Source organism: Telopea speciosissima, chromosome 3, assembly GCF_018873765.1.
Source record: "Telopea speciosissima isolate NSW1024214 ecotype Mountain lineage chromosome 3, Tspe_v1, whole genome shotgun sequence".
NCBI classification, from domain to species: Eukaryota; Viridiplantae; Streptophyta; class Magnoliopsida; order Proteales; family Proteaceae; genus Telopea; species Telopea speciosissima.
In genome coordinates this window covers 7,156,797-7,175,979 of record NC_057918.1, presented here as the reverse complement: position 1 = coordinate 7,175,979, position 19,183 = coordinate 7,156,797, and the positions used below count along the sequence as shown (strand labels likewise).

The following is a 19,183-nucleotide window of genomic DNA, read 5'->3' as shown; positions in this document are numbered from 1 at the left end:
CTGAAGTTTCTCTTGTTTTTTTCTTCAAATCAATTTCACTTCACTTCCCTTTTACTTGCAACCAGACGGATTCCATGTGTGTTCATTGCTTTGATTAAAAATTAACAAATTTTACTGGTTCGCAGTCAGTCCCTGCTTTATCAGTTTAGTTTTCCCCCCATAATATGAAAGATTACAGTCCAACTCTATCCATATTTTTTTCACTTTCATGTTTAGCAAGTGGTGGGTAAAATGGTTCTTAGATTATTTATAATCCCCCCCCCCCCCCCCTTGTAGTTTTTCCAGCTTTCAACAACGAAATTCAATTGAAAGTTTATTATGACATAGATTATTAAATGAAAGATTATCATGGACTATCATCAGATGAGAAATTGCTATGAGATGTTTGCTTGTCTTGATTCGCACACGGGAGCGTCTCAGTTCTCACTGACCTACCTTGTGCATACCGTGGTATCCAAAACAGCCCCCTCCCAGCCTCTCCAAAGTGAATTTTGAGCCTCCATAGATGGTTTCAGAACTTCTCTTGGAGTCCATGTCTTTTCTCCCTCGATATGTCAATTGTGTTTCTGTTTAAAAGTAGGCAGTTGTGTGATAAACGTTTGTAAGGCCTTTTCATGCTCACTTGTTCCCAAAGATGTTGTGGACTTCTTGGAGCTTTTCAAATATCCCGCTCTACCACTATGCTCCTTTACTGGCCATTTTGTGCAGTTTTTTTAGAGTTAACTTAGCAGTGGAGTAGGTCTATTCTCTGTACTACTGGAGTGAGATTTACAATTAATTTTGAACATTGTACTACTGGAAAAGAGATTTCGGCATCACTGTATGACAAAATTATTATAATACTCCATTCATCTGTAGAACAAATAGTAATCGATAGCACTTACAGCTGGTAGTCTCTTGATATACTCTTTATATCTAGATTAGCATAACCTAATACCTGAACGTCTGTGATAACTAATTGTAGTGGTTCTTAGATCTCACCTTGGGTAGTTGTGGTGACCACTATGAATAATTCTTCTGTTTCAGAAACCCATTGCGGGTATACTTTAGTCACTTTTAGCACCTGGGTTAAAGTTCAATATGGAGAGGACCTTGTGTACTGGGTTTTTTGAGGCTTGCATCATGTATCCGGTCACAACAGTCCTTGTCGGAGGATTGTAGGCAGTCGGCAGATGGGCGAACAACCCCGTAGTCGAATCCCTTGGCTGAGTTGCAGTAGGTCTCTACAGTGCCATCCTTATTCTCTAGGTCAATGTCACTTAGAACTATGCTGCTGCATGGAACTGTATCACTGCAGGCAAATTTCATGGCCTTCATACTACTTGTAGTTCCACTGATGTTCCGATACATGATCTGGCTAATCTGCACAGCAGAAGTCTAACAAAGAAAAAGAAATTGATCAAGAGTTACATCTAGTCTATATTCTAGGTATTATGTTCGAAATGGTGGATTTTGCAAACATCATTGTGAATAAGGTGGGGTTGGAAGTAAGGGTGTCAATTATAACTAGGATCAGTCCTGTTTAATAATGAGACGATCTGGTTCCAGTTTTTTAAGTGTTTCTGGGCACGCAAACATTCAAATAAATTCAAAATTCCCAAGTATACAGATAATTGGAAATACATTCTGGAGCATACAAATGAATAAACTTCAACCCTTATTTTTTTTCTCTTAGTATTTACATTATAAGATTCATTTTAAATTAATTAGGGTTAAATATGTATCTTAAACGGGTCCTGGCGGTTCCAGAGACCAATATGGTTTTGGTTCCTTATTGATCCCCGGGACTGTTGGAAACCCCTCATTTAGTAATCAGCCCCTAGAACCGTCCCATTACTAAATGGATTGGTAGATTCTGGGTCGGTTTCAGGACGGTTCCCTATTCTGGTCCCAAATTGACACTTAATTGGGACTCTTTAGGTGGAAGAGCATGAATGTATATAGAGATACCTGATTCTGGCAGGTCTTTGGTGAGTCACAATAGAACTGGTCAATGATAATGGGATTTGCCACATCCTCCATCTGCACATTTTCAAATCGCACTGAACGAACATAACCAGATCCACCCTATTCATTCACCAAAAACCAAATGGGAAATCTCATCAAACAGTGGTAAAGTGTTATAAATATTCATTGAGCCAAATTGCTATTCACTAGTATGACTCAAATGCCACAGACCTGCCAAGTCTTAATCCGGACACCATTAGTAGTTTCTTTGAGGAATGCTGTGTCCAAAATCACCCTCGTTACTGTGTCTGTGGAGTTGTCCTTCCCTAGACTTCCAATGCTAGAAAGTAAAAAATAAAACCATCATTTAAAAGGATAGAACTCAGAGCACTTAATAGATCAAATGTCCCTGTCTTGCTAGATGATTTCCATCATATACTGATCTCATTCATCCAAAAGTATTTCTTCTGTCCTGAGTTTGGTTTTGATGAATCAAGATCAAGCGATCAACCCATTTCAGACTACTTGGTTGCCAGTTTCTGTTCAAACAACTTACCTGATTCCATGGCCTGGTCCACAATAAATGTTCTTCATCTTGATGTTTGAAGTACCATTAACAATGGAGATGCAATCATCACCTGAAATCCATAGACTGCGACTTGTTAGATGCTTCAGAGGAGAAACCTGTATATAATCCTGCATTTTATCTTTAACTGTCATATGGCAGTTAATGATCAAATTAAACAGATTTGTTGTCTATATTATCATCTAGAAATGTATCTTTGAGAAATAGACTTTCACCATTACATGAAAATAGCAATTGTGAGAACCTTCTTTCTGTTCTCTATAATATCAAACTGATTTCATGGGGGCAGATCGATTTAACTCTCCGTATGGTAAGAATAACTCGCCTGTTCCGATTTTGCTATTTTGGACCACAACATTAGTGGATTGAGTGATATGGATTCCATCGGTGTTAGGACTGTTCCCCGGAGAAGAGATTAGCATGTCCAAAATCCGGACTGAATCGGAACGGGAGATCACAAAATTCATCTGTTGACTGTTCTGGATGGTAAGACCCCTCACTCTCACTTGAGAGCTTGAATCAATTGTCAATGCCTGCACCCATTTCATTTGCTTTAAAATACTACTCAAAACTCGATCTTGGATGTTCATTATAGTGAATACTTATTTGGACAACAATAATAATGGAAAGGATGAAGAGGAATCCTTACTGTTGGTGCACCTTTGCAAGGCTGTAAAAGACAAATGGAAAGAAAAAATGAAGTTAGAAACAATGCCAAATTTAATCTCTAGGGATTGAAACAAGAGAAACTTTCACAAAATATTTACATTTGACTTGTTCCTTTTACAAGATGCATCCCACCATTTACTGCCACTACCATCAATAATCCCACTACCCTGGAAAATTACTCTGGTCAGTTTGGAGAAATCAAGCCATATTCTTGGGTTCTTAGGGTCCCAGTTCTTTGGCTCATCTGGTGCTATTATTTTCCCATCAATCTGCACAGAGAAGCAAGTCAATCTCAATGAGAAATAGAATTTACTAAAAACCCATTTCCACAATTATAGAATTAACTAAAGTTTGTTTGAGATTACCTGGATGATTAATTTATCAGCACAAGGTCCTGTAAACCTACTTGCATTAATTAGATAAATCCTTCCTTGAGGTACCAAGAAAACAGATTTTGGTGTAGAACATGATTTATTCCATGCATCTGAGAAAGCCTGAGAAAAAGATCATAAAAGTTAGAACAGCACGAGCACTTCATAAGAAAAAAAAACCAACCCAAGTGAATTGCAAGCACAACCTAAACAAATTGAGCCAATATTTGAATCAGTTTATCCAACTTAGAAATTTTGTCCAATAGAGTACTCTGCAAGTTGTTTAAGTATACCTACTTATTATTTCTTTTAATTATGTTATAAACACCATTAATTTGAAAAGCAACAAAGAAAATTTACCTGGGTATCATCAGAAATTCCATCTCCAACTGCACCAAAGGCATCAACATTAACAAGAACTTTACCACCATGTTGACTAGTCCATCCTGGAATATCAAAAAATTCTTCTTCCAACTCATCTCTGTCAACAGTTAATTCTTCAAACTTTTCAAGCATTGCAATGTCCTTGTATATGCTATATTCTGCAGCTCCATTAGCTGCTATCAGCAGAAAAAGAAGGGAGACTAAGAGGATTCGGTCCATTTTATCTAATGGGCTTTGGTTGTTTTGCAAATCTGATTGATTGAGTTCTATAAATCAAGGGGAAGATGAAGCTTTAATTTATATATGTGACATTAGTGGATGAAAAATGAAGAGTTTTGAAGAACCATATATGGCTTGGCTTCGAAGAATATGAAAGATCTTCTCTTTTATTTCTTTCCTACATGCCTAGACTTTAAGCACAAGGGAGAATTTTATTGGAGTTTTTGACTTTACTCTTCCACTAGTAGAGACTAGAATTGACCAAAAATTTCTGCTTCTATTATACTGCAATCTCTCTCTCTCTCTCTCTCTCTCTCTCTCTCTCTCTCTCTCTCTCATTGATATAGCTTTGCAGCAAAGACCATAAAATTAGTGGGCAAGGGCGGTGTGGGAGGTGACAGGGACTCATCACTCAAGGATGTCAAAGTTCAGACCAAACCGGTTCATCTCAGATCGAACCAAACATTTAGTGGCTTAGTTTCAGGTTGGGTTTAATGGAATAAGTAGAAATTGGACCGATTCCGATAAAAAAAATCGAGATCGGACCGATAGTAACCCAATAAAAAAACAAAAACAGAATTTTGCCATTGATTTCTTTGTGTACATGTAAAACTGAAACCAGGCTGGACCAAACCCAACGGTAGACCCATAACAAAAAATAATAAGAAATCAGATCAAACCAACCGAAATTAAATTTTCCTTAATGATTTGGTTTTGGATTGACCAAGTAATAAACCAAAATCAATTCAACTCGACCGAAAACAAATTGAACCAAATCGACCGATTTACACCCTTAGGCAAGTGTATAAGCATAGCTTTACAGAGTGTGATTGCTCTACTACTACTATTTAGATGATCTGCTGACGTTTTTTTTTTGCTGAAAGAAGCTAGATTCATTTGAAACAGACTGCTCTGACAGTGTATTGGAAGTGAAGTCTTGCATGAGACCACCAGTCCCAAAACCTTTCTTGTTTAGTTATTTTCAATACCCAAAATGGAAAAGAAATGTTTTAAGTTGAAACTTGCAACACTTCTTTATTGGTTTTTTATGATAAAAACTGTTCTTTATAATTGATCCACTACATCATCTGTTTTAAGGCTAGTTTTATCCAAGGTTTATCAGTCTGAAACCTAGATATTAGAATAAGGAAAAAGAAGGAAAGAGTTCCCCAAATCTGTACTTTTTTGGAGTGTTTTTATTCAGAACACTTGTAGATCTTGCTACAAGAGGAAAGTTTCTTTAATTCTTTCTTATTTATTGATAAAAAGAAGGTAGAAATGGTTAAAAAAACTGAGGATCCAAGTATATTCATGCGTGATTCAAGAAAAGGTTATAGAAATCGGATAGAATTAGGATTAGGATTGGTTGATTTCGATTCAAATCCGCCAATTCACCCAATTGGCCACTGATATCAAATGGGTGGGACAAAATTTTTTGGGATAACAAAGTTTTAAAAAAAAGAGGGGGGGGTTGTTTCCCTCCACCTACGATGAATGGGATCCTATTCACTAAGGGAGGCAGGAGAGGATGGTAATGGGTATCAAGAGGGTATTTTTGGAATGTACTAAAATGCTAGTAGGGGTTTGTGACCTTAGGATGGTGGATGAACCATTCTCTATGGATGGAGGAAAAGTTTGTCCAAAAAAAAAAGTAAAATCTTGGGGCAAAATCATCATATCCAATCGGCCTGATACAATCGATAAATTTCAATTTCAGTATCGATATCGACAATAGACCAATACCATGAACTAATTCCCTGATCTGCATATTCTAACGTCAAATACATTATTTTTAAAGAAAAAAAAAAACACTGCCTAGTCATGTGGCCACTACGTTTAAACACAAGACCATGCGAAATTATCACCTTACCCCTGAAATCAAAATATACATCCATGTTAATACTCCAATACACGCTCTCATTGGCCCGCATTAGTGTAGGGGCCACAAACCAGGCAGCAATCTCGTGCCTATTTTTAAATTATGGCACGTGCTGAGGCATTTTTGCTTTCATAAATGCCTCCATAGACTCTTAATGGCAAATGTCATCACCTAATCTGATGATGTAGAAAGTTTCAATTAGATATAAAGGGTCCTCTCATTGGAACCTACTTATCCCCATATACACACAGACACAAAGGTTTAACAACCTAATCATGGCATCAGTACTGTCAGATTGCCAAGAAGAGGGTAGTTTCGACTTCGTCAATAGGGGTTAGAGTGTACTAATGACCTTAAGATTCCAATCATGAAGTAAGTTCCCCACATATGTCAATGAGTTTCCATATGTATTAACAGTATCAAATCTTTGCCTCAATTTCCCTTTGCTCCGTTTCTTTTCTTTGCTACTCTCTCTCTCTGGTTTTTATACTTACTGTTAAGTGGTGAATAGTTACCAAAAAGTTCTGTAAATGTGATTTTGAGTCTAAACCCCAATGGAGATTGAACATTCCCTCTTTAAGACAAAAAAACACACACATCACTCCATAACTATAACTAGAAGCAGAAAGAAGGGAAAAGTAGGGGAAACCATAATTATTACTCGTACAAACCAGTTTGATATATAGTCCTTTACATGCATGAAAACCCACAAACAAACAAGACCACTACTCTCCTTCCAACTTCTAAAGGAGAAGCACAAGTCCAATCAAGTTCGAAAGGGTATTTTCTTTTAAAAACAAACGTGGAAGATTTACATGGCAATCGGAGGAAATAGAGAAAATGCAAATAAGAAAACCTTATTTGAAACAAGTATCATCAGGTGAAAGATGCAAGAGCCTCCAAGAGAGATGCTGCAAACTGCATTTGTGTGTCTTCATTAATCCTTGAAAATAGAGGCACATGGACAAAGAGAGACTTGTGACCTTTCTCCTCTGCGTACCGTAGTGAATGGTAGTAGACATAATTGCACACAAATCGGCCAGCATCATCAGAGTTTGCCACATCAAAACCCTTATTCTTCAAGAACTTCACAATTGCATCAACAGAGCATGAAGTCTTCAAGCACCAAACCACCAAAAGTAACTCGGTAAGAAGCAGATGATAAGAGAGAAGTAATAATGCAGTAAGCAAAAGATACAACCCCCCCCCCCCTCTTTCTCTCTCTGTTTCCTTCAACAATTGGTATTCTGGGAACAGAATTGATTCCATCAAGAGTTATTGAACAAGAAAAAGCTAATAACCACTCCAGTAATCCATTGGCCAAACGAACCCCACCCTCTGATTGTAACCTTTTATCCTATTATGAATTGACTATCAGAACGGTAGGAAACAATCTCTAATTAGGTTAATTCCTAATGGAAATTATCTCCTTGGAAAACCCAATTGCCCATTTCCACATGTTCATAGCTGGGAAAGTAACAGTCTCTTCCAGTGCATTGTCCCAACTTGAGTACTCCTCATTGATGAACTGATGATCAGCCTACTGAAACATCAGCGGTGTGCAGAGTACACTCGCACCACTTCTGCATGTCGCTTTAGAGCAAGAGCAGCTCCCACACACACACACACATATGCACACAAGGCACCTGTGTTGAGTGGTGAGGAAGAACATCAGAGCTAATGCTGATATTGGTTTAACTGTAGTTAAATGGTGAAACAACACTCTTCATACCAACTCCATTTAGTTTTGTGAGGCTTACTTGAGTGGAGTTGATAATAATCTGTGGGTCTAGGACAACAAAGACCTAGGATGGTATAAAACAAAGTGAAAAATATCATGGTAATAAGGTACATTTTTCAGAAGAAAAAGGGTCAAAATATGCAAGCTTTGTACCTAATTTTTTTTGGAAGAAATACATGCTAGTTTGCCAAGTGGAAACAAGCCTGTATCTCACCCAAAAAAATTTTGCCCATCCAGGTAAATAAATGTGCAAGTGCATAGCTTAAATTATTTCTTTCTATGCTCATGAAAGTGTGAAACTGTGATGCTGAGCCTTGACTTCAACTCAATCCTATTTTAGGTACAATGCTTCCTTTGTATGAGATTTTATGTTCAATTTCTACCAGGATTTACGAGCCACATACTTCTGAAGAGCACTGAGGTCCATTTCCACCACATCAATTTCATATGTTTTAATCCAGCACACTTATTCCACAGCCTAATTTGCTCTCTTCGAGCAAATTGACAACAAATATTCCAACAGACAATCCAGCAATTTACCTCTCTTGTTTTAAAAATCCCCCCATCCTCCTGAATTATTGGGTGTTGCTGCCAAGATAATGAAACAGAATATCAGTGAAGACTGAAAAGATAATTTAATTTCAATATCAAATTGAACGCTCATGGCTCACTATAGCAGGGAAGAAGGAAACCCACCTGAGGCTGCCATCCAAGCTCATCTGGACAACGGAAAGTGGCCTCGTTCACTGCCTGTCGCTCAATGGCAAATTTGAATGCCCCACTATTAACTCCAAAGTGAACCTAAGAAACAAAAATCATGGAAAAGCTTGATATTATCAATGGTCCATCAAGAAAACACTAGATACTGTTACTAATATAAACTTGAGACATCAAAGGATCATTCAGAAACAGCTCCCAAAATATATAAAATAGAATGGACCCAAAATACATCAATAACATGGAAAATAATGTAATAGTATTTTAATTTCATACAAGCTGGAGGCCTGAAAATCAGTTCGAAACCCGTTTATGATGATACCATTCCAATATTCTCCTGCACATAAACGCAACCAACTAAAGAAGTTCAACCGTGCATAAAGTGGGGAAATAGATTGGATCATCATTAGCTGGTGTAGGTACAAAAAACGTGAGCTGAAGTTCCATGGATTCTGGTGTTTATCCAAACCAGTTGCATAAACCAATGCTATACGTATCTCTACTTCAAGACACACAAATAATAATTCTTGCACTAAAAGTTGCCATAAATGTCGCCTGGATCATATTTTCTGCCAGTCAGGATACTTCCGAATCAAAGTTCTTGTAGCTAATTATTACACCAAGAGTTCAAGACCAAAGTAGAACACTTACAAAGCACCTGGATTAGCTAAGTAATCTTCCTTTTGTGTGCCTACTTCATTATAAATACAAGATGCACATTTCAAGAACCAAAATCATAATATTTCAGTAACAAGTGTACCAGCGGAAGGGTCAGGATTGGAAATGTGAAAAAGCTGATGATAATAGAAGGCTTTCACAGAAGAAAAAAAAATAGAGGAAAATGACAGAATTGCGGTATGGTGCTGCGTAAAGCTGGTGGGCTTTGTAATGGAAACAGGCCACATTTAATAACGACTCGTGAGGAAGGTGCCTGTTCATTTCAATTGTAAAACCTGCAGGGGGTCATTCCTGAGACCCGGGTTAGATTGAATCCCCCCCCCCCCAAAGAAAAAAAATGTATTTTCCCCTCAGAGAGAGATGAAGAAGAAGAAGAAGAAAACTTATTAGATTGATAGTTCCTTCCATTTTCACCTTGCACCATGGTGTGGTATACTGCATGGGTAGTTCCATCCATGTAGTAGAACTTCTTTCTTGGTAACAGGGAAAAACTGCTTCAGAAAGCTAAAGCCAAACAACGTACTCCTATCTTAATTTTAATTTCTTCTTATAAATTTGTAAGAAAACGATGTTTCAATCTTCTAACATATATTCATATGCATGGTCACTATCATATCTTACCCTACAAAATATACTTGGATGATGAAACACTGTTTGTTGGCAAGTTAACCATTGTATACAATACAATGGAGGCAGTTTCTACCTAAATTTTTATTTTAGATTTGGATTGTTCTCTCATAAACAACTAGGTGAATAGCGAAAAAGCTAATTTCAGACGGATAAAAAAATAACAAAGGGCGGTCAAAAAGCTAATGATATCATATGTCTAAGGGCAAGCCAGATCTAGCATCAAGACAAAACAAGGGAATGATTACTACTACAGACAACTAGACTAAGAGGTAGAATCCAACACAACGCAACTACTCCTTCAAAATCACTTTCTTTCTGATAAAGAAACTGACCCAGCCCCAGAATATCTCCCTTCACTTCCATTTCTGAGGACAATCTCTTAATCAATTCTACATAAATGGGTCCAAAATGTGACTATAGAGAGTTGCACTCTAAGTTTTCTACATGTTTAATCATTAACCATAAATCAACTCACTAGACCTTAGCCCAGCCATTTGTTGTCCAGTATACAAATCTCATTTCTGCCATTCCACTCTATTGGAAGGCATGCTGCAACCTCATATGCACTCAAGTCATTGCTCATCAATTCAGCTTAGGTCATATCTAGTTTGCACTTCTTCCTTTTAGTACCTCAAATCTCCCTCTGAACAGTGATAACAGGCAATGTTTCTTAGCCAATTATCTCTATTCAGCCCAGAGCTTCTGGCCACCATTCCAAATGAAAACACTACTTTGATGGTTTTTCTACTATATATGCTCAATTGTGACCTCCATTCCCCACTAAAAGCACCTTTGGATGGCTTTTCTAACTTATCTGCTCATTGATGAATTCAACTAACGTCCTTCAACCTGTTTCTCAGCTGCACTCCCCCTACTTCATGCACACAAAGGCCCATTTAGGCTTTTAGACACACTTTAGGGAAAGCCAATACTCCAAACATGGTTTCTTCTAAACTAAAATTTTGAGCGGGTCATTGCCAAATCTTCCAAGGGAAACTCCACAACCATAAACAGAACTATTCCAGCCTAGACTAAAAAGAAAAAATAAAGAGAATTGCAGAATTGAAGCTGACCCATATGACTTGTTCATTGCGTGGAGGGCGAGAAGGATCCGTAAATGACTCCATGGTTTGGTAGAGTCTAGGCAGCGCACCAACTCCGGCGGTCTCAAGAACAGTGCAGCTACCTAGCGTAATTCCTGCAGGAATTCCTTTTCTCTTCATGAACTCTGGCAAGTTACTAACTATTGTCTCAGTAGGATTCTCAGCAACACCTTGGAATTTCTTGAATCCAGTGATGTGGACACTAATAGCAGGAGTCCCTTCAGATCCCATCTCAGACCAGACCCAGGAGCAGTTCCAAATATCCGATGAAGGCGGCTACTCCAAGCCCTGCAGAATCAAAGCAATATCAGTATTTTCAATCCCATTCAAATATCAAATATTAATGGGACCAGAAGATTGATGTTTTGCATTAAAAACCTTTGGGCTGGGGTAGTAGTAACATAAACTACAAATTTAGCTAATAACATTTTTCTTTTACCCGAAATGAAGATTTTGACTGCCAGAAAGTCGCAGAGAAATTAAATGAACATATTAATTATTGAAAAAGAAAAATTTGCCGGACAATCATTAGAACGGAAACCAAACATCAGATACAATAAACTCATAGAAAAACGAAAAAAAAAAAAAAAACAAATATTTGTTGAATCAAAAAAGAGGAAATTAAATTGTATTACCCATTAGATGGTAAAATAAACAATCAGTCAAAACTGAATCTTGACAATTTCATTCCACAGCAAAATTATGGGTATAAACAAAACAACAATTGAGATTACAGATTTTAGTGGATTCCCAGATAAAATAAACCAAAAAAACAGATTAATCTCTGCATGTTTACATACATAAAGAGTCGGAAAGAAAAAACCAAACGGTTGAAAAAACAGAAGAAGTGCATTATAGGATCAAAGAGCGAAGACTAACACCTTAATAAGAGAAATTAAATCATTGAATACGGAAAGAAAAAAGCTAAAGAAATTCATAAACAACCTTAAAACTGTTTACCTGGAACAAAAGGAATAGCAGAGAAAGCGAACTCTTCGAGCTCTCTGCAGAGCAGATTGTGGGCTTTGGGAGAGAAGACCGAAGAGGAGACGCTACTCTAACTCTTGTTTTTTTTTTTTTCTCCTTTCTTCGGCTACTACAAAGGCAATTCACAAGATCTGCCCTTGATATTTTATATATTTACGGAAAGACAACACTGATGTCAAAACCCTGCCAGATTACTCGTTTGCCACGGCTGATATCTAGACATATAGTACGTAGTCCCACTACTGGCCACTTGGGCTCCAGCGAGTCCCAATGTAATACGGAACTACTCGTGTAGGGATTATTTTTCCCCAGTTGTGCCATTTAGAAATTTATAAATTTCATGAACCCATCGGGTCGGATCTGGTACCTGATGTGGCTCTCCCGAATTCATTTGAAATGACTAGGTGTGTCAAAATATGGCCCGTTCCGGTAGGCCCGATTGGAACCGATCAGTTTTTATACGGTCTAGTGTCGGGCCTATACCGATTATTATTTGGGCATTTAGAATACTTGATTGTAGCCCAATTGGGATCGACTGACGCCAATAACTGACCATTTATAGCTTGATCAACTTATAGCTACGGCCTGTTTACAATTCGTTTGCAGCCCAATTAGCTTGTTTAGCCCCGATTAACTTGACCTCAATTATGGATTGAGCAATAACTTGATCAAGACAGATGAGTTGATGAGTTCAGTTCTTTTACACATACAAACAGGTGAACGTACATGTGAGAGCCAACCATTTATTCTATTTTCGCTATTTACAAGGGGAAGAGAGGTTTTTATGGAAACAAAATTAAAATATGATTGGTTTTGAGATGTACGTTCAGTTGTTTGTACATGCAGATCGAACTCCAAGTTGACACCCTTACAAATGGTTCTATCATTAACCCAAACGCCAAGCAAAATTCCAAACAAGCCAAAACCTCAATGGCTAGTCAATCTAAGTTTATGAGATATGGGTACTGTAAAAATAATAATAATAATTAAGGGTTACTTATTAAACATTTTTTTAATTTATAATAAGACATGAATGCTAACGTTAATTTTCTTACCCCGAAGAAAAAAAAAAAATGCCAACATTAATTTGGAAAGAAATATTTTCTATAGAGTGCAATCTTCTCAAATGGAATTTTTTTTCCCCTTACTCTGAATAACGTATAGATTTCCTCTCACTGGTATTATGAGGAACCCACCCTCTCTCATTTGAATATTATTTGTTAAATATATTATATTCTTCACGTTCAATAGTATACATAAGGTCCGTTTAGATTGGTTATAACCAGTTTAGTTCGATTAACTTGATCATAATTATGGATCGATAATCAATCAACCAAATATAAACATACTCAAAACTAATCTATGAAATCCAATTAACTAAACAATGTGGTAACAATGCAAGACTGACATTGATGGAAACTGATAAGCCCAACTAGAGCTCTGGTCGAGATCATCTATAAATGACTCTAGTGTTAACCTAAATGCCAATCAAAATCACGAACAAACCAACCAAATCCTCAATTTATAAAAATAAGGGAAAATTTTTCCTAGAATGCAATTTTCTTCTCACATGTTTTTTTTTTTTTTTTTAATTTTCTTTTTCCAATTCTATATTTCATGCGAATGTTACTTTTCTCATAACAACCATTGGGATGACATACAAGTCAGACAGATTGCTCTCCACATTAGTGTCGTGAGGAACCCTCTCTCATTTGAATATTATTTATAAAAATTTATTAAATCGTTCACATTGAATTTTATACGCAATGCACAACGGGATCCCTATCATGTAATGGGCTCATGCCAACATAAGGTGGGCCATTGTATGATAGGACTCTTAGCCATGCGTCACCATGTGCAAGTCAATCTAGCTTTTTACCCTTTATTATTTTTGGATTGTAGTAACCACACAATAGGGGCAGTTTTCTATTACTAGAATTGTCAAAAGTCCCCCTAGTTTTGTTGTAAACCCTTCTCTTCTGTTTGATAATTTGTTTGGTTCGAAAGGTCTTTTGATGGATTCAAAAAAGAAAATTTGTCAAAACTGGTGCTTAAATTTTGATCGACATCATCTAATCATTGGGAAATTTTTCATTCATCACCCATGATGAAGGTTTCACTCACAATTTTAAAAACATCAATACTTAAGGTTGTCAATTATTCAATTTAGTTTGGTTTAAGATATTAAATGCAGAAATCAAGTTAATTCAATTTGATTTTTATTTAGTTTCGTATTTGATTCTTTATTTTGTTTAATATTCAGTTTAAGTTCTATTTTGATATTCATGAATCATAATAATAAATTTATTGTTATCTTTTATTAATTAAGCCTAAACAAAATATTTAAATAATAACAATAAATAGATGAAGATTGAATTTAGCTTAATTTCACTATTGGTAACAAATAATTTTTTTTATTAAAGTACAGTACCACCAATATGGCTCACAGATTTTAGTGTCATGATAGTCATTGACAATGGACTTGTCCCTTTAAGCGGAAAGATATTGTACTAAGAGAAGCTCTTTTGAAGAAGACAAGGAACCCATCTTGATCTTAGGGTGAGAGCATGAGGATAGAGAAGGCAACAAAGGCATGGGAGAAAAAAAAAAAAAAGGTTGATGTTCTCTGTGCCACAACGCAGCCTACACTCAGATACATGGGCCAACCATTCAAGGAGGCAAGGTGGTCATTTTGCCCACCCCCATGTGTCTGGGCACAGCTTGCGCCCTCGGCACAAAAAACATTGTCCCCCAAAAATAAATAGGGAAAGCATGAGAAAGGAATAGTTTCTTTATTATTTAAGGTGAGACAATATAGTGCGCATGACGGCATATGAAAACATGGTGCACAACCATCCACTTCTATCATTCTATGGCACCATTGCCTGGAGGCTCTCATGCAACAACACCACTCTCTGAGTTTAGACTTGAAAAAAATGGTGTTAGGATTCGACATGGTGTGTTGATCATTTATTAAATTCGGTTCGGTGGTTTCACTCTTGAAACCAAAATCAAATCAAACCGAGAAACGATTTCTTATTTTAAAACCAAAACGAAACGATTCTTCGATTCAATTCGGCCCGATTGTAAATGGTCGGTTTCAACATCGGTATTTGGTACCAAATTGACACCCTTACCATTACTCCTCTCTTATATTTGGAGGTCTGAAATGCCCTACATTGTTTCCAGGCATCCATCCAAGTGCAATGAGGGTAATAGGGGAAGGAATTCTTCCTTCACCTTGGCTTAAAAAAAACTCGGTCCTTTAATCATATATTGTTTTCAAGTTTAATTTAACATCGATCACCACATGTTTCATAAAATAAAATAAAAAAAAGGCATAATTACATGTAAGTATAGTGCTTGCAAATTTTTTTCCCAAAAAATCAATTTCATTTAAGAATTGAAAATTTCATTGAAATAAAAAAGATATCTTTTTATTTAGAGAAAAGGTTTTTTGAGCCGTCTAGGAGGATAAATGGCCTTACTGTCCTCCTTATGAAACCTTTCCTTCGCACCTCATTGGTGCACTCCTTTGTGCTGTTTGCTCAGATTCAATCCCGACCAAGACCTAGATACGACCATCCAAGTAATCCAACTCCCTTACCAATTGTGTTAGCAGACACATTCAAGAATTTAAACTGTTGTAAATATTAGATAGAAAGTGCATAGATATGCTATGTTGATTGGCACATTCAAATGATTCTTTACACAAAGAATGTTGTAATTTACTCTAATCAAACCTCCCAAGTTATAAACAAGATTTGATTTCAAAACGTGGTAATTAGGGGTGCAAGTTTGGCCCTGTCGACCCGAACCCGCCCTGGCCCGCCCTGAGCCCGAACAGGGTCTGGGTTGAGATATTTGGCCCTGAGGGCGGGTCAGGGCTGGAAATTTCTGACCCTGAGTTAGGGTCGGGTCGGGTCGGGTTAGGGTTGAGGCCTCGAGCTAAGCTTGGCCCGGCCCGGCCCGACCCTGATTTCAGTTACACTATAAAATATATATTGATATAATTTATACATTATAAACTTTAAATTTCACCCACATTTTTTTATATAATATATTATATATGAAGACAATAAGTGTTATAATATAATTTATTATATTGTTATTTTATGTAAAATTAATAATGTTCTTCCCAGTCCATTCTAGCCCATGCATTTCTTTCCCCCTCCCTATGATCAGGGCCAATCAGGGTCGGCCCGATCAGACCCTGAGGGCGGGTCAGGATGGGATTTTTCTGGCCCTGAGTCAGGGTTGGGTCGGGCCTGGGCCCAGCTAAGGGGACTTAGGGTTGGGCTAGGGTTCTATAAAGCCCGGCCCAACCCGATCCTGTTGCAACCCTAGTGGTAATAATATAGGGCAAGAGATCTCTACTTGGTCGCATGGTTTCTATATAAGCATCTGAGCCAATGGGTGAGCATGCCTGGGTATCTACCCGAGGGCAGAAGTGTCATCTCATGATGCCTTGTGAGAGAACATAGACAACACCACTAAATAAAGATCTGTTATAAAATAATATATTATTTTTTTACTAGTCGTACTAACTGTCACCTTCAATATACGATAATTTGTATATCACGAAAATTCTTTAATTACCGAATTTTTTTTTTTTAAAGATTTATCAAATTAATTTTAATCAATACTGACGATGAAATTCTCACTTCTTTTTTTTTTTTGGGTGGTAAAATCTCAGTTTAATATATGCTTTTGCAATGCACCATAGAGTCACAAAGAGTCGCCAAATTAACTCAAAAGGGTTATTCTCTTTGCAAAAGAGGCTTCTTGAGGTGATGGGACAGATCGACAAGAATGGCACCAAGGACAATTGACCATGTATCCATAATGGACAAAAGTTTTCAGCAAAGTAATCACCGAAAAGGAAACGGGTATTTTAGAAAGGGGCTCTGTTCTCAGTTCTGCAGTGCAGTTTGTGCCCAGCAAATGAGGGTGGGTGCGATCATCCCAACTTTTGCACTGGCTGATTATGTGTTTGCACAGGATCTTTATCACCTCCAGTTTGCTGATCGGTCCAGTTCCCCAGTTCTTCTAACAAAGGGGGGCTAAAATGACCTCTCTACCCATGCCCAAACACCCTGCCCGGGTGGGATCCACCATCCCCCTATTAGAGGAACTGGGGAACTAGGCCGGTCAGCAAACTGGAGGTGATAATTTTCCGTTTGGGTGCAAACTGTGCTGCGACAGAGAGAATATTCTTACTTTTGGAAAATACTAACACATAAAAACCTGTTTGTTTGATGGGAGTATTGTAATGTTGGCTCTCACAATGTAATTGGTTGGGGTCTTAGGGAAGAGAGGTGAGATTTTATTTTTCTCATGAATAATAATCATGTGCAACTTTGAATAACATAAGAGTGAGATTTTCAAGTGTCATATCAATAAATAAAATATTTAATGATGTTCCGTGAATTATTGACAGTTTATCACAAAAGATTAAACAAACAAGACTGAAGTGGAATTTTAGAATACCACATCAACACTTTCCCATCCTAATTCTCCCACCTCAATAAATCCCCGACTCCCCCATCAAAGGGTATTTATGAACCCACAAGAGAAAGGGATTGCTCCATTTCGTTGTTACGCTAGGGGCAACAGAAATTTTTTTTTCCATCCATAATAGAGTAGGTTGCACATGCCAAATAAGGATCTCTAAAAATCTGTTTGGGGAAAGGAATTCTAGTTTGACATATTTTCTTCCACCAAGACTGGCTTTGATCAATCAAGTACCAGTACAGGACAAATGCAGAATAAACCACTATGGCTATTGAGTATGGACCCAAAAGACAAAAGGTCGCATTGTGGCCCTGCGACCCAGACATGGAGGGCAATTATTTGGCACTTTTTATGAAATTATCTGGCAATCCTAATTCTTGGGGCCACCTTATGTGACATACCAAATGGTCTGTCATTTGGGATCCACAATAGGCCATACTAAATTGTCATTTGATGTAGCAGTGTATACAGACAAGTTGATCATTTTCATTAAAGAGAATGAGATCCACTATTGTATTAGTTCTAATTGCAATTCGATTGGAGAATCAATGTTATGTACATGAGGAGACTTTACTATATTCACTCCATATAGTTTGGACGAATTTTTATCCTATGCAATTACTACATGGTGCAGTATTGCATCGTGTAGCGGCTGCAGAAGCCATGTGCACCATGTAGAGCCCGTTGTGTCACATGGCCTCTGCTATGCCGCACGATGCAGTACTGCATCATGTAGTTACAGGAGAGGATAACAATTCTAGTTTGAACTGATAAACCCTAAGGTTTCTATTAGAATTTTTAAATGTCTTTTTCAATTAAAGATTCAAAATATGATTTTATTTTATAAAAAAGGTGGGTTAGAGGATAGAGTTTTTTTTTAATAGGTATCCAAATGACCAATTGAAATTTTAAAAATTGTTTGAATGATCAACAAACAAATCGGGTGGGAAAAGACATGGTTTTAGCATGTCTTTTGGGGATACCCTTTAATGGTGTCACTTCTTCTCTTATATATAAATAGATAGTCTTGTTTTATTTTACACTCTAATCTATTAGTGTCAATGAGTTAGTCCACATAACTTTCAGGCTCTCTATGTAATCAGATTTTGAAGTGCACCTTATGTGGTTAGATAGTAGTTATTTTATCTTTGAGATATAAACGCATGATCCAACCAAATTGCATAAATTTGGGCGTTTAAAAACTTTAAGGATAGTATAGCTCAACTCTACATTATAGCTAGTCGAATTTGTTGTAACAAGAGTTTTTTTTGGATGTGTTTCTTGATGCTGGGAAATTCTACATCAACCAGAATATTTCTAAAATGCACAATATAAGAATTAAATAAGTCTCATACATATTGCCCATTACATTATATATTCCAACGGTTTCCTACTTATATGTAAGTGTCAACCCAAATGGAACTTACTTTATTGGCAATTAAAAGGCACGTGGGATGGTAATAAGGAATTTATCTAGTAGGTCTGATTGGTTTGGGAACTGGGGTGGGGGGAAGATAACAACTAGGAGACTCAAACTCGAGACTTCTAAATGAACATGGGCATGAAGCGTACCACAACTCACCAACCGCGCTAGGCAGCTGTTGTTAATTTGGATATGGTTTTTCTTTAGAAAGAGAATCTCTTACTTATGGCGGTTCAACAAGATTACTGCCCACGTTACTTCAAATAGTGCGGATCATGTCATTGTACAAGTACTGTCTAATGCCCTCCAGGGCCAATCACATGGAATCCACTCTT

At 37.2% G+C, this 19,183-nt stretch overlaps 3 protein-coding genes across 4 annotated transcripts in view; all 3 read right to left on the bottom strand.

Annotated features, from left to right (window-relative positions):
* LOC122656271 (polygalacturonase At1g48100-like) overlaps positions 1–9,587 on the bottom strand; it is a 31,934-nt gene extending 22,347 nt beyond the window's left edge. The window contains exons 1-2 of the mRNA XM_043850751.1: positions 9,544–9,587; positions 5,798–5,810 (exon numbers count right to left, since the gene is read on the bottom strand). The gene's annotated coding sequence lies outside the window, so the exon portion shown is untranslated. The remainder of the gene's footprint in view (positions 1–5,797; positions 5,811–9,543) is intronic.
* Positions 826–4,231, bottom strand: LOC122656273 (probable polygalacturonase At1g80170). Its single transcript, XM_043850752.1, has 9 exons — positions 3,934–4,231; positions 3,568–3,696; positions 3,301–3,471; positions 3,183–3,203; positions 2,859–3,066; positions 2,504–2,585; positions 2,179–2,287; positions 1,951–2,067; positions 826–1,377 (listed from the first exon to the last, which is right to left on the bottom strand). The coding sequence occupies exons 1-9, from the start codon at positions 4,174–4,176 to the stop codon at positions 1,069–1,071; spliced, it is 1,389 nt and encodes a 462-aa protein (XP_043706687.1). The 5' UTR covers positions 4,177–4,231; the 3' UTR covers positions 826–1,068.
* On the bottom strand, positions 6,715–11,999 carry LOC122656275 (pyrrolidone-carboxylate peptidase-like). Of its 2 annotated transcripts, XM_043850755.1 has the most exons (5): positions 11,885–11,999; positions 10,895–11,169; positions 8,493–8,597; positions 8,337–8,384; positions 6,715–7,171 (listed from the first exon to the last, which is right to left on the bottom strand). In XM_043850755.1, exons 2-5 carry the CDS (start codon positions 11,153–11,155, stop codon positions 6,932–6,934), a joined length of 654 nt encoding a protein of 217 aa, XP_043706690.1. In that variant the 5' UTR covers positions 11,156–11,169; positions 11,885–11,999; the 3' UTR covers positions 6,715–6,931. The 2 variants fall into 2 exon arrangements, with proteins under 2 accessions (XP_043706690.1, XP_043706689.1); XM_043850754.1 differs by lacking the exon at positions 11,885–11,999 and having other exon boundaries at positions 10,895–11,212.
* Positions 12,000–19,183: the final 7,184 nt, after the last annotated feature.